We start from the raw sequence: 16066 nt of genomic DNA, 5'->3' as shown, positions 1-16066 counted from the left end.
AGGCTTTTCTGTGAAATATGTTGTTTATAACTTAGTTTGGCATGGTTACATTCCATTTTTTGATTATACAAATATCAGTACTATTTCCTTTTATTAATGCCAATGTTCAGTTTGATTGAAGCTTTGCCAGGCGCTTCAATCTTGAGGCGCTCAACAGCAGTCAGAAAAGATGTCAGCACCACCTGGTGGACATTATTAGATAACAGTTAAGTGTTTCACACGTCTGCATGACAGAAGGGCGGTTCTGAGTTCGAATCCAGGCTTCAACCTTCCTGTGTGCCGTTAGTTGTCAAACTTTTTATAGCATAGGCATACTTGCATATGCATATGAAAATGGATTTGGTGAAAGAATCAATATTAAGTGTTAGTCGAGACCATTGGATTATGGTCACAAAAGTACTCCTTTCTAATATTTTTATTTTTAAAGATGTCAAGACCTGAACTGTGGCTTGTATGTTGTTGTTTCACCACCTGGCTGAAGTGGGGGAAATTCCCAGGAGAACTCAACATCTATGCCATAAATAGCGCTGCTTGATAAGTGTGTTTTTTTTTCTTTTTTTGAGTCAATAAAGACATGGAACTTGCACTTGTCCTCATGTTTGTCACAACTGGTGAGTTTTAAAACGATTTTGAATACCGAATGTGAGTCAAGTATGAATAAATCCCACCTTGCCTTTTGGTGTGTTGTCTGAAGTGTCGGGCTGCGGAGTTTCCAGCTACCCGCCCGACACCTGCCAACGTGTGGTCAATGGCGCCGAAGCCCGACCGTACAGCTGGCCGTGGCAGGTGTCCCTGGAGTCCTTCTACCCGACATGCGGAGGAACCCTCATAGCGGCAAATTGGGTTTTGACCGCCGCACACTGCATCACGTAAGATGCCCTTTTTAGACGCCAAGCACAGTACAGTGGATATAAAAAGTCTACACACCCCCTTGTTTAAATGACCCTTTTTTTGTGATGCATTACTGTGACCAAAACCCCGTAAATCTCAATTTAAAAAAACATTTTTTAACGGGAAATTAAAAAAGTTTTGAAATTTCCTGTCGAGAATAAAAGTTTGTTATTAACTAATTAAAAAAAGAAAAGATTATTAAAAACTAGAAAAATTCCCGCGGAAATTTTGAATGAGACTGCTGACTCTTGTAAATGAGCTGAACAGTTTAAAATTTAAACCACTGGAATCGCTCAAGAAATGTGGAAGTTAACCATAATCAACATCAACTAAAAATATCTCACTGTCCCTTTAAGAAAAATGCACTTTCACGCACACACATTTGACTTTGTAAATGAGCTGAACAGTTTAAAATTTAAACGACTGGAATCGCTCAAGAAATGTGGAAGTTAACCATAACCAGCATCAACTAAAAGTATTTCACTGTCCCTGAAAATGTATTTAAAAAAATGTAAATGAGCTGAACAGTTTCAAAATTTAAACGACAAAAATCGGTCAAGAAATGTGGAAGTTAGGCATAATCCACGTAAACTAAAAGTATTTTACTGTCCCTTTAAGAAACATGCACATTGACGCACACGCATTGGACTAACACGTTGGAGAGAGACGTCACGCACCAAGCCTCTCACGACTTAATGGTTCAAGATGCTTAAGGTGAAAATAAAGGTACTAAATGACACCTTAGCCAAATTAAAGTTAGTTTGTCTGAAAGAAGACACTCGTGACTACAAAATGTGAGAATTTGACGTCTAGTGAGAAAAGATTGTGGCCATGGTGACGAGTTGAAGTGAAACTTTTGGAAGTACATTTACTTGTTCCCGCCACTCTAAAGTTAATTGCTCCACTCTGGCACTTGCAATACACAACAATGGGAGAAGGCTATTTGTCTGCTGTTTGCTCACTGTCTTTGAACCTGCACAGAGGGGAGAGCTTACATTCCTTAAAAAAGATTTCGACACTGAGCTAAAGATGGGAAAAATTCCTACAAAATGAGCTAAAATTCGTACCGGTCGGATAACGTATGCGTGCGCAGCGTGTCTTGGAAAAAGGTGCTTGATCTGTAATTTGTTCCCCCTTTCTCCATTCATTTCCTATGGGAGTTTTTTGGGAGTTTTTGGGGAATTGCGTCGCCATGGTAACTCGGAATTCCTAGAAAAGTAATGCCGCACCGAGTCGGATCGAGCCACATCGTTTGATACCTCATTTGTCCCGGTGCGATCTACGGTACGGGCCGCATTTTTGCGGAAAAATCTCGGGATTTTCTAGGGTGGAGAGTAATATGTGCTGCTTTCAAGCAGTCCCATAATTAGGGGCGTCAGACGGTTAAAATTTTTAATTGTAATTCATCGCATGACTTCAATAGTTAACTCGCGATTAACCACAAATTTGATATCTGTTCTAAATGTACAATAAAAAAAATCTAGGTTTTCATACTCTTGTTAACAAAAGTGGGGAAAAAATGTGAAACTAATAGAAATAGTTCAAATGAATTTTTGACGTCTACAGACGTCAATGGCAGTGAATGGTGAGGTCACTATGGTAATGATTATGAATGATACGAGTAACACAAAAACTGGGGTATTTTGTAGATATACAATAAATGTGAAGCCACATTTTTATGTAACTATATTAGCAGCGCCCTCCTTAAATGCGCCAAGCTGGCGCATTTAAGAGATAGATAGATTTAAGGAGGGCATGATATATTGGCGCCGCCAACATAACAAGGCACCGCAAAATAAATATAAAATCCATGAGTAACTCATCATAACGCTAAATTAAGAGCCGCTTGCCGAGTCCATTATGCGTGGGAATCAAATGTAGCTGTAAATCCATGCACCTTTTTTTTCCTTCTTGGCCATCATAGGCTGCTGTGTTGTCTCATCACTGCGTCGTTTCTCCGCTGCAAAGAAACTTTCTCAAAACGTGTGTTTTTACTCATTTTGCTAACTTGTCGATTAGCATCAGTGCTACGCGACTGAGATAATTAGCATCTTGACATTCGCCAAAAGTCCGTCATAAACAGAGAGAATCCGGTCACTTTTCAAATTTTTTTTTTTTAAGCCTCGGCTAATCAATTAACCGGAAGTACGTTTTTTTTTTTATTCTTTTAACTGTGCGGCCCACCGCGGTCTGGTTCAAAGTCGACCACTGGTCTATATGACAATTTGAAATTTTGGTACAGATTTTAGCAAGCATCATTGAAGTTGACGTGCTTGATTTTCTTTTGCGGGCCACATTAAATGAAGCGGCGGGCCAAAACTGGCCCACAGGCCTTGAGTTTGACACCTGCGTTTTAATATTTTCTTTCTCCCTGGCATCTCATGCTTTCTGGTAGAGGCCTAAAGGTTTTGCGCTAACATTGAATGACATTTACTTCTCAATAATAATAATAATAATAATAATAATAATAATAATAATAATAATAATAATAATAATAATAATAATAATAATAAATACTAAGAATATTGTAATTCTTTTTTTTTTGCCATTTGAAGGTGCGTAGACTTTTTATATGCTCTGTATATCACATGAACCAAGGGTGATTCTTTGTTCTGGCCGTCCCAGGTTTCACACATACAGGGCGGTTGTGGCTGAACACGATATGAGCTTAGACGAGGGACCCGAACAGTCCATTCGGGTGGACAAAATGATCATCCATCCCAAATGGAATGACAATTGTGTGTCCTGCGGGTAAGCTTGTCATGCCCACACAAGACAGTACAGGCATTGACACGTTTTCAAATTTAAAAAGCATCTTTACTGCAATTGTGTTGTTTCATAGGAATGACATCGCCTTACTTAAACTGGAGCAGAGCGCCGTCCTCAATGAGAAGTTTCAACTGGCATGCCTACCCAAACACGGAGAAACCCTCGCCCACAACCAGCCCTGCTACGTCACAGGGCGGGGTCGCCTCTACTGTGAGCTTACAATTTGTCCACATGCACTAAAATTCTGCTTCTAAATGATTTTTTTCCCCCCTACTTTTGTTTTGAAGCGGGTGGGCCCCGAGCTGCTTAACTACAGCAGGCTCTCCTCCCTGTGGTGGGCCACAGCATTTGCAGTCAAAGCGATTGGTGGGGCAGCTCAGCAAAAACAACAATGGGGTGTGCAGGAGGAGAGAGCAAGTCTGCTTGCCATGTAAGTTTTAGGGGGTGTTAATAAAAAAAAAAGGCAGTATTCTGAAATCCACTGTAGGGATGCACGATAACGGTGGCCGATAATTATCGGTCAATTTGACGTCATACAGATAAACCAAATGATAAAGAAATCCGCCGATAATAATAGACTTGCCGCATTTGTCCATCTGGTTGTGGTTCAAGTTGTGCACAACTCCTCAACCCCTCCCCTCTCCTATGGTAGTGTCGCATATTTGTGACGTCATAATGCGCGCGAAGATGGCGACACGGCAGTCGCCAGTGTGGGCTTTCTTTACTGTGTCTCCCCAAAATATAATAATCACATTTTTTTATTGCATTTTTAAAACATGACTCAAAATGAGTTACCGGTTGTCTTTGAAGCAGAAATATCAATAAAATTCAGCTTCATGGTGAATGTTTCAATGTATTTGCACATGTTAGACTTATAGTACGACTCAAAAGTGTATTCAAGTAAATTTTGCAAGCAATTATCGGCTTACTTATCGGTTTTCAACATCGGCACTTTCTTAATAATTGGTTTATCGGTATCGGTTGAAAATAACTTTATCGTGCATCCCTAATCTGCGGCCATGTTCCAGGGCGACTCTGAAGGGCCCTCACAACCCTGGCCGTGTTGGGGTACTGGCACAAAGGACAAGAACCCCAAAAAAACAAATGTTTTTACAAGACCTGATGTGTGTGCAAAGTATCCTGAGTTTTTGCGAGTTAAGTCTCTCAAAAAACAGCATAATTTAGCAGATGGTGCATCGCCATGGCAACAGTCTGTGATCAAATACAAAGCTTTAAATAACTGTTCAAGTTTGAAGGTGATCGGATGAATTCTCTAGGATGGAGTTTGTTAAAATGAGTCTTATGCAAAAGGCCGAGAAATATGACGACAAATTCCACAGTAAATCAAAATGGTGGACTTACTGTTAGGTTGAGCATATGGCTTCAGATTTTTTTTTTTTGCATGTCATGGGTTTATTCGTTAAGAAGGAATAATTAAATGAAAAATTTGATGCCTAACCTCCATCAAAGAGTATGTCAAAAACTTACGATTTTTTTCCCTTGCGGTCACAGGTGTTGAAAGGGTACAGCCCTAGTTTGAAGTCAATCGTGTTAATCTTCTAGGACAAATGGGCAAAAGTATAACTCCTGTAATTGTGCAAAAACGGGCCAAAATTGGACATTCAAATACTCATAGTTCACTTCTTGTGCATCTTACATTATGGCTACCAAAGACTTTTTTGCATGGCTGAGGGTGCTACATGTGCCTCCCAATGAAACCTCTATTGGGGGTGCTATTGACCCATTTTTTTTGTAGTCGTGTACAAAAACTCTCAAAATCTTTTTTTTTTTTTTTTTTTTCCAGACTTGATGTGTGTGTAAAATTTTGTGAAAAACAGAAACAAATTTTGTGCCGGAGAATAATAATATGTAAGAGGAAAAATCCCTACAAAAACAATAGAGACCTCGCAACGGTTGCTGTCGCACCCTAAAAATGATCATCAACACTGATTCCAAGAGCGTCGGAGACAAATAAGTATAACTGGTCAATCGAAAGTGAGCATGAATCGTTAGATGTATATATGTGAACAATCGGGAAAATATTGAAATCATTCAATAATGTTTAATTTTTCAAAAACTTTAACACTTGCAAGATAATGCAAAAGCAACATAACATATCTGTATTGAAGATCAAAACTGCGTGTTTGTCGTCTAGGTATTAAACTCAATAAGAGCAACAAACGATCTGTCGCAAAGCAGAAGATAACAGAAAGGCAGAATTTGAAGGATCTTATTTTACCTTTCAAGGTGCAAACTTAAGCCAAGGGCACTTTTTGGTTATCACCCTTCTGATGGCGTCCAGGTGAAGAAGTCAATGCCCTGCAACTCCTCAGGCAGGTACTGTTGCTCCACTGGAGCGCTGAAGGCCGGATTGTACTTGTAGTCCTTGGCGTAGCCCAGCTGCTTCATGAGACGGGTGGGTGCGTTGCGCAGGTGCAGCGGAACGGGGGGCAGGGGGCCTTTGTGGGTCCTCAGACAGGCCTTCACGTTCTTGTAGGCCATGTACACGTCCACCGATTTGGCCGCCCGGGAAAGATAGATCACGCACTGGGCCAAGATCACCTGTCGAGTGAGAGAGAATGATGACAAATTAAATGATACAGGAGCAAACTCATTTCTGGTCAACTCCTACTAAAAGTAGTTTTTGTTAGGGGTGTCAGGCAATGACATTTTTTAATCGTAATTAATCTCATGACTTCAATGGTTAACTCACTATTAATCGCAAATTTATTATCTGTTCTAAATGTACAATATTTTTCATAATCTTGTTAACATAAAAGTGGAAAAAATGTTAAACTAATAGAAATATGGCTGCATCTTTTAGTCACCGATACAGTAATTTTATAATAATTCATAAAAATTTAGTTCAAATTAAAAAGATGTACTGTACTGTAAAAAACGAGGGTGATATTGATTTTTGTTGAGGTCATTTTTTCTGCCACTAGATGGCATAATTGCATGTGTAAGACGGTGACAGCTCAGTACATTTTTTTTTCCAGATCAGGGTTTTTCCTGTGTACAAAATTCAGAGGCGGCCACCTCCACCTTATTTGCTCGCCACCTCCGCCTGAGTGACTGGTAATGAATGAATGCTTTAACATGATAATATTCATATTCTTATGCATTATTCTTATTCATATTCTTATAACTATTATTCTTATTATCGAAACGTGGAATTATTATGTTACCTGTAAAAAATGAAAGCGAGTCAGTTGAATTTACAGAATACATGTAAGTAGTCATGGCGCATGGTCAGGATTAGGGATGTTCGATGTTCGTTGAGTAGTCACCGCTACTGATACCAAATACCGATACCACTAGTAAATAAAATTCCCCACCCATAAATGACAGAAGACCTATATATCCCAATATACTATTTTTCCTTAAAATTGCATGAAGTTAATGGAAACTTTGTATTCATATAATTACTAATTTATTGTCCCTGATTGTAAAACGGTCACAAGAGGGTGTGCGACAATGGTATTGGTTACCGCCGCGAGTACCGATATCTTAAAATAAGGTATTGGCACCCATACCGATACCTGGTATCGGTAGTCACCCATCATAGTCAGGATGATACCACCTATGCCTTAATTTGAGCCAGGAAAAACCCTGCATATTAACTCATTCACTGCCAGGTCAAAAATTAATTTCAACTATTTCTATTAGGCAACATGTTTTAACTCATTCACTGTCATTGAGGGCTATAGATGTCAAAAATTATTTTGAACTATTTCTATTAGTTTAACATTTTTTTCCACTTTTGTTAACAAGAGTATGAAAACCTAGAATTGTTTTTATTGTACATTTAGAACAGATATAAAATTTGTTATTAATCGTGAGTTAACTCGTGAAGTCATGCAATTAATTCAGATTAGAAATTTTACTAGCCTAACGACCCTCAATTAAATCTTTTTTTTTTTATCGCGTCAGGCTCTTAAATTTTTTAATTGTAATTACTCGCATGACTTCAATTGTTACACTCACGATTAATCATAAATTTTACATCTGTCCTAAATGTAAAATAAAATTTAAAAAATCTAGTTTTTCATACTCTTGTTAACAAAAGTGGAAAAAATGTTAAATTACTAGAAATAGTTTAAATGAATTTTTGACGTCTTAACTTAAGCCATCAATGGCAGTGAATGAGTTAAAAGCTATCGAATCTTTAACCAAAAGCAACTTGTGAAATTCTGTACATTTTTTAAACTGTAAAATATAACTTGACCCCAGTCTCCACAAATATATATATTATTATTAAAATTATTACTGCAAAATTTTGACTTGGACATGTCTGCTGCGTTGCGACTCGAATTTCCCCATTAAAAGCTTTCCATACATATTAATTGCGCGTTAATAAAATGAGTGTCGTTAAAGGAACTTTAAATTCACTCAAAATTAACGCACTGCGATGTCGATTTAAATGTGATCAATTGTCCACTTACATACCTCACATTCAGGCATGCCGATGAAGTGACACGCCTGAAAAGCGGACACGGCCTGAGGAAGAGCGAAGGGATCTGCGATACCTGACAGTGGCAAGACAACCAAATAAGGAGGCAGGCAAAAAAGACATTCATTGAAATTGAAAAACCTCCCGTACCCACGTCCTCACTGGCAAAGCGGACCAGCCTGCGGGCCACATAGAGCGGATCCTCGCCGCCTTCCAGCATGCGGCCCAGCCAGTAGAGGGCGGCGTTCTCGTGGGAGCCTCTCATGGACTTGTGCAATGCCGAAATGCAGTTGAAATGCTCTTCGCCTTGGAGTCATACAAACAATTAGTTACATCATAAACATTATTTACTGTCAAGAGTTTGATCGGGTTTTTCCCTACATCAAACTCATCAAATTTGCTTTGTGCACTTGGAACAGAAAATAATATATCTTCCCATTACTTTCCACAAAGTTGGAAGTCTAGACTTGCCTAAGTTTCTTAGGAAAAATGAATAATTAACAAAGAACAGATATCTTGAGGGCAGTTGACTACTTGTTAGCACGCCAGCTGAGGTTTTGGACTTGAATCTTGGCAGTGTGGAGTTTAAATGTTCTCCCTCTGCTTGTTTGACTTCCTCCCACCTTCAGACAACATACCTACATGTTGTTTGGTTCATTAACTTATTCGCTGCCATTGACGGCTTTTGACGTTAAAAATTAATTTGAACTATTTCTATTAGTTTAACATTTTTGTCCACTTTTGTTAACAAGAGTATGAAAACCTATAAAAAAAAACCATTTTTTTATTGTACATTTTGAACAGATATAAAATGTATGGTTAATCGTGAGTTAACAATTGAAGTCAATAATTAATTACATTTAAAAAAAAATTATTTAAAAAAAGAAGAAAAGATGATTAAAAATTAGGAGTGTCAAGCGATTAAAATTTCTAATCTGAATTAATTGCATGACTTCACAAGTTAACTCACGATTAATTACAAATTTTATATCTGTTCTAAATGTACAATAAAAAAAATTCTAGGCTTTCATACTCTTGTTAACAAAAGTGGAAAAAAAATGTTAAACTAATAGAAATAGTTAAAATGAACATTTGATGGCAATGAATGAGTTTTAAAGACTAAAATTTAGAGTGCAAATTTTCCATAGGTGTGAATGCGAGGGTGAATGCTGATTTACAATCTATACAGCATATTGCATACTCGAGTTTGTTCAACTAATTTACAGCAGATAGAACGACAGCGGGTGATGAACAAGCCCAGGACGCTGGTTTAATCTGAGCCATTGGTCAGGCAAGCAGAGTGCTTTTCATCACCCCATAAAATTGGGACCAATAAATCTCCTCGTTTCGGGACAGCTGAATGTTATGCAAGCGGACAACTGGGGAGGCCAGAGGGAGAAGTAGTGACTGAGTGGGCGTTGTCAACGGATGGTCATAACAGGAGGCTGGGAGGTGAAGTTCAAAGGGGACGCATTCAAATTGACTTCAAAATCGCTTGTATATAAAATAGTTACAACTCTGAGTCTGACATTAAACCACCACCAAAGTGCTTTACATCTTTTTGTTATCTGCATATTACTGAAAATGTGTCTGAGCGACCTGCTCTGAATTTGGCCAAAAACACCTAAAAGGCCAACAACAAGCTTTTCCACCTATGACGTAGGAGGCATTTTCATGCGACGGCCATAGTCGCCACCAACAGACTAAGGTAAGAAGAGCTGCAAGGTTAGCACAGAAGGGCTTAAGCTAACAACGTCATCATCATTCATTTATGATGAACAGCAAAAGTCTCTTTTACAGATTTGATTGCTGGGAGGAATAAATAAAAAATGTTAATAATTAATTACAAATTTAGAAGGTGAACAGTACATCACTCTAGTTAATAATAACTAATTATTTATCGAAGGGGTAGAACCTCAAACTTCACAAATCCCACTAAAAAGTTAAGTAGTGCACTCCATTTTGCCCTAATGGCTTCACCAAGTAATTCCACACTAGACATGGCAGATTACTTGAACTTGAACGTTTACAGTAGTTTTATAAATTCAAGATATCAATAATCACTAACACTGGCTGTCACAGATAAGGAGCTCTTCTCTTTTCTTAAGGGGACATCTAAGCAGGGAACAATATGATTGGCTGCTTGCAGTCGAGTAAACAAACCAGCCCTTTGAAGTTAATTGCCTTCAATTAACTTTTTTTCCCTCTCTGTTGATTAATGTGCATTGTCCTAAAAAGAAAAAAATGGTGCCATCGGGTACTAGTTAGTCCCAAGAACAACATGAGTAGCCCACTGATCTGTTCTAAAAACAGCTCACCAGTGATGGGACGCTGTGACTTACTAAGAAGAGAATATTAACATTTATTTAAACTTAGCAGGGTACATGATTCTTCTGTACCAAATATTCTGTGTTTTGTTTAAAATAAAATATATTGTGTTCAATGGATTTTTTTTTTTTACCCAAATATATAAAAATATTTTTGCTCACCGTTATCGTACCGACAGAATCTAATATTGGCTCATGCCTATTTCACACAATTAAATTTTTTTAAAGAATTAATCATGCCCTTTCACAGTAACATTAATAATAAAAAAGAAACCATTAAAACGTCGAATACAAAGTAGTTAATTCAACCTCAACTTCAAGTGGAACCACATGCTATAAATATTAACGCTTTGCTAAATTTGGCCTCCACTGCTATGCTACAACATGAGTTGTTTGTGTTGGAACAATTTGCTTTGGTAAGTGATCAGGGCGAGCAGCTTACCGGCTTTGTCGTAGAGAATATGAGACCTCTGGAGACCCTCCTTGATGTGTTCTTCCTTCACAAGAATTTCCTGGGTGGAACCGTCTCGTCCCGTCAGTCCGGACTGGGTCAAACTGACCTGCGCCTGAACGGCCAACTGCAGACTGTTGAGCCCTGTCCGAGCGTCGCCGTCACACAGGTAGGCGATTGTGTCCAGAGCCTTTTGTTCAATGTAAACTCTCGGCCTGAGAATATATCAATACATCACATTCAACAACAACAAAAAAAGATATGATTATAACTTATCCTGAATGCTCCCTGCCAAAATACGAGCAAGTAGGACCTATGATGTCCAAACCAAATATTTCTTATCCTTCTAATCTCAAAACAACAAAGCACCACAGCATTATAGCATCTCAAAAGACACAGTGTGCATTAGTGTTGCCATACGATACGTATGAATAAGATAAGTGAATTCAAATTTAAAAAGTATGACTAAGATAAAGCACTACAAACTGTGTGAAAGTGCACTCCATTTCAGTGTTTCCCACAGATTTGAAATCTACTTTCCTCAGACCTGTTACTACGTCTCACAATCCACAAAGTGATGGCAAACTAACGTTACATGCGGTATATCCGGCCGGTCGTGACACTTTAAAAAATATATATATATATATATTTTTTTTTGTTGAAAACTTCTTGGGTGGTGGCCAGTTTACTTGGGTGGCCCGCCCAAGTATTAACATGGTGTGGGAACCACTGCATTTACCATTTTTATAGAATTGGATTTTTCTTTTGTTGGACTATGATGGGTTTTTACGCAAAAGCGCAAAATGCCAATTCATTTCAATGAGGAAAGATGGTTTGAGATACAAGTGTTTTGGGCTACAAGAATGATCACAGAACAAGTCAAACTGATAAATCAGGCACCACAGTAGCTACAGTATATTATTCCGACAACCAGCAACCATTAAAAACTGATCCGGTAGCCATTTTGGGAAAAGCTTCTGTAGGGGACTGGGCTTGGCTGGATGCCCGGGACCACCTCAGCCTGGTGCAAGTCCAACCTTTTAATGTGGACATGTGTGATTTGTGATTTGCTGCGTTCTTTCCGCACCTGGCAAAAAATACGGTCAACAAATCTGCCTGACGTGCAGCATCGCATTCCGTGCGGAGCCAGTATCCATCAAAGGCCTCGCGGGCTACAACTTGTGCACAAATCTGATCTGTCAACACATCATACGGGACCAGAGCCGAGGGGATCGCGCTGGCTCCTGCCGCTCTCCTCCCATAAATGATCTAACCGGGCCCGCTGAGCCAGCAACAGAAGACCAGAGCGCTCGGGCAAAATAATTTTGATTTGTGGGGTGTTGTCCCGTCAGGGTTCAGAATGGCGCACTCACTCGTTTCCGTCCGCTTGATCGTCTGAGCGTTCTGGATTCGCTTGATCCCGGTCCAGCACGTTGATCCCGAGCGCCGCCACCGCCCGGTCAAGGATCGAGCCCATCGCCTCCACCGAGAGCTTCTCGAGGACGAGGACTCTACAGCGGCTCAGCAAGGCGGCGTTCACCTGGAAGGACGGATTCTCGGTGGTGGCACCGATCAGAGTGATTGTTCCGCACTCGACGTGAGGAAGGAACGTGTCCTGAAATACGGATGGAGAAAAACATAAGAGAGAAATTTGTGAGGATGTAACAGTGACCATTCTGAGGTGACATCTTTCTCCCAGTAAGTACGTCATAAAAAGCATAAAAGCAATGGTTTAAAGTGCTGGTCAGTGGTTGTAATAGAGTTATTTCCTCAATTAATTTAAATGGAGGCCTTAAAAAAGAGAAACTTTTTTTAATATGATGCTTTTATTATTACTTACTTTGATTGTATTGTATATATGCAAAGTGCACTTGAGAACACAGAAAATGGAAATTAATTTAAAAAAAAAGTACAATACAAAAAATTCAATTTATTCATCCTTTACTCCGAACCGCTTATTCTCGCTAGAGGGCAAGGCACAATACAAGGCCACAAAATAATAACGTCTAACTCTGCATTTTGCACAAACTGATAACAAAATTGTCATTTTAAATCAAAAATCTTAAATAATTTATTATTTCCCCATGTTTTATAACCCCATATCACATTTATGCTTCACCATCTTACCTCTCTGAGTAAAAATAAAAGACTGCTGCATGTTTCCCAGTGCAGTCTTTTCAAAATAAAATGATTTTCAACACAAAAGTCTCACATTGGATGTGAATTAACTCTAAAACAATGTACAGAACAGTTTTATAATATAGCTCAGGCTATTCGTATCACAGCGAACTTTCTTTCATAGAAAGACCATTTAAAAAAAAAAGAAGTTTTTTTTGTTTTGTTCTGTTTTCCCCTGCAACAACTCATCTTCTCACAACAGTCCAAACTCATCTCACATTCTGATTAATATTACAATTGTGGAATATGAGTTATGAAGCAAAACCTAGCCGTTTTTAATCCATCTCAGGAGACGGCCATTTATTTTTCCACTTGCTGTCGACTGAGGCTCAGGGCTCAGGCAACGACCAATCACAGCTCACCTGTTTTCTGAAGCTGAGCTGTGATTGGTTGTTACCGGAGCAACTGTGATGTCATTTTCACTCATTTGCAAGTGGCAAAATGGCCACCTTTTGCTAATCATAAAAACAGCTGGATTTTGCTGCTTAACTCATATTCCTCTATTGCAATATTAACCAGAATACTATTTAAACTAGTGGGGCTGTATAGTACATACTATTGAACATAATTTTTTTTTGGGGGGGGGGGGGGTGTTGACTTCCCCTTTAAGAGGCAGGGCCAGGTTTGTATGTGAGTGTCTGGGCGTGAGCTGTGGTTCCTGCGCAGCCTCTTTGAATTCCTGGCACAGATACATACAGTAGCCCACCTGTTGGGATTTGTTGAAGCGGTGGATTTCGTCGATGAACAGGATGGTCCGGCGCTTGCACAGCCGCAGTTCATTCTGCGCCTGCTTGATGACCTCTCGTACCTCGGCAGTGGATGTGCTGGTGGCGGAGAGTGGCACAAAACGAGCCGTGCCTTTCTTCTTGCTGGTGCTGGCGATGATGTGAGCCAGAGTGGTCTAAACAGAGTAAATGCAGTGTTGAAAACATGGACAGCATTGACAAATTGCAAGCAAACCTCTTAAGAGCATGGGAATTATTATTTTTTAAAGTAACATTCAGAGCCTGTTCACTTTTTTTTTTTTACTTTCACTGCAGTAATTCAGTTACTTCTACCAGTACCAGAGTGTTTTCAACATGAGTATCCGTACTTTTACTTAAGTACAGATATTGAGTCCTTTTGCCACCTATGCATGATTCCTAATGGTGAAAATGTCATCACAGCACCTTGCCGCATCCTGGTGGTCCCCAGAGGATGAGAGAGGGTATTTCCTGGCAGTCCAACAGGGACCGCAGGAGGGTTTGTTCCCCGACAACTTTACTCTGTCCAAAGTACTCCTCCATCGTGTTCGGCCTCAGCATCTCCGCCAGTGGTTTGTTTAACGTTATCAGTGCCCGCAGACTCAAAGTAGGTGTTGCGTTCAATGTCTGACCGTCAGTCCTCTTTCGCGTCCCTGAACATTCGGGTTCAGCTTGGACCTCGGCCGGAAAGCTACGCTTGACTCCCTTGTTGAACGCGCCGCCTCCAGCTTGTTTGTTGGCAGATGACGTGTTCGTCTCATTCTGATGTGAACTTTTTCCCTTGTTGCTGTGGAACATGGTAAATACTCCAGAGGGCGCCGTGTGGTGGTCTCCAGCCGCTTCGGAACAAAACTTTTTCATTGGTGGTCCACTGTCGGCGTCGCTCTCCAGAAGACAAACGTCGAGGTGACCATTAATAGCGTCGGAGGTGAAGTCTTTAAAACAAACCGGACACTGCACCGAATCCGACGGGGCGCCGCCTGACATGTCGCTCGCCATCTTGCTTCCCTCCAAACTTTGGCCCTTTGTCACGTGACCAAAACAATGTTTTAAAATTAAAATAATTTTAAAAACGAAACGACAATCACTCTCATCTTCTGCGTCATATTTTAATATCATAGCATTGAATTTCTATGAGATTAAAAAAAATTCTGTCGCGTTTGTTGTATCTTTGTATTGAGAACGCTTCCTGTTAACATTCAGGGTTATCGGACATTCCAGTGTCGAGTAACAGCCGTGACCACTTTGAAAACATACCACACATTTTATCAACCTTACGATAAGGTATGTGCTATAATAGTCAGATTAGATTTTTGTACAGTAATGAACAAAATAACCCAATATATTTGTATGCTGACATGAAGTTCTCTCTCTCTCTCTCTCTCTCTAATTCAATTTGATGCCATCATTTGCTGTAGTTATAATTGGATCAATTCTACTTCTGTTTTTACTCAGATTAAACCCCAGCATGAATGCATTAACAAGATGAGCCGGGCCAAGTGAAGAATGGCCAAGATTAAGTGAGTTCCTCAGTGTGTTGACAGCAGAAGCATGAGCACGCCAGTCTTCTTCCCCAGCTTAGAAAAGGTGAAAATGATGCGCTCCTTCTGGGAGATGAAGTTGAAACGAGAGGTACACATGCAATCCATACATTCTATGTTTGAAAAATAATATCATGATGAATTCAACTTCATGAGTACCAGCAGAGGCTGCTAAAAAGCCGGGCAGTCATTTAAACAATACTCTACTAGCGATGTAACGATAGCGGCAATATCGTGATATCGCGATATTAAAACGTATGAGGTTTTTTTTCTCTTCACAATATTGTGACTTTTTTTATTTTATTTTTTTAATTATCGCCAACATCTCCACAATATCGTGATAATTATCATATTGTGACCTTCATGTCGTGGTAATATCGTATCATGCTGTTTGGATATCGTTACATCGCTACACTGTTTAGTACTGTAGTGTACTGTACTGACTCCTGAGTGCAGTGCAGCAGGATCCTGTATTCATCACAATTTGGAAGTTGTCTACTTGAAAGCAAACTGAAGAATGGGAAATAAAATAGCACTTGTGCATGAAATATATTTTCTTTTTTTCCCTATTTTGAGATATTACTAGTCTGCACACAACTGCATGTGGAAATGATTTTGAGGCATTTAGAGGAAAGGTCAAATTGAATATAAAATTGCTCAACATAATTAAGGCCACAGATTACATATTTACTCCAAAAATTTGACACGTTGTA

The 16066-nt window shown here is 39.4% G+C and overlaps 1 protein-coding gene and 1 pseudogene across 1 annotated transcript; one reads left to right on the top strand and one right to left on the bottom strand.

Annotated features, from left to right (window-relative positions):
- Positions 1–574: 574 nt before the first annotated feature.
- Positions 575–5223, top strand: LOC144043103 (chymotrypsin-like elastase family member 3B; annotated as a pseudogene).
- Positions 5224–5702: 479 nt separating this feature from the next.
- wrnip1 (WRN helicase interacting protein 1) lies at positions 5703–14821 on the bottom strand. The gene is made up of 7 exons (XM_077556693.1): positions 14239–14821; positions 13776–13970; positions 12265–12506; positions 10883–11106; positions 8264–8419; positions 8110–8189; positions 5703–6222 (listed from the first exon to the last, which is right to left on the bottom strand). Exons 1-7 carry the CDS (start codon positions 14809–14811, stop codon positions 5941–5943), a joined length of 1752 nt encoding a protein of 583 aa, XP_077412819.1. The 5' UTR covers positions 14812–14821; the 3' UTR covers positions 5703–5940.
- Positions 14822–16066: the final 1245 nt, after the last annotated feature.

The sequence above is a fragment of the Vanacampus margaritifer genome, chromosome 2 (assembly GCF_051991255.1).
Source record: "Vanacampus margaritifer isolate UIUO_Vmar chromosome 2, RoL_Vmar_1.0, whole genome shotgun sequence".
In the NCBI taxonomy this organism is placed as follows: Eukaryota; Metazoa; Chordata; class Actinopteri; order Syngnathiformes; family Syngnathidae; genus Vanacampus; species Vanacampus margaritifer.
The sequence above is the reverse complement of the archived record's forward strand: the minus strand, read 5'-3'. Positions and strand labels throughout refer to the sequence as shown.

Coding starts and splice junctions, on each gene's coding strand:
- wrnip1 (XM_077556693.1), bottom strand. CDS start 14,811: ATGGCGAGCGACATGTCAGGCGGCGCCCCGTCGGATTCGGTGCAGTGT. Junction 12,507..13,775: donor GCTTCAACAAATCCCAACAG/GTGGGCTACTGT, acceptor TCCGTATTTCAG/GACACGTTCCTTCCTCACGT. Junction 8,420..10,882: donor TATTCTCTACGACAAAGCCG/GTAAGCTGCTCG, acceptor TATGACTCCAAG/GCGAAGAGCATTTCAACTGC.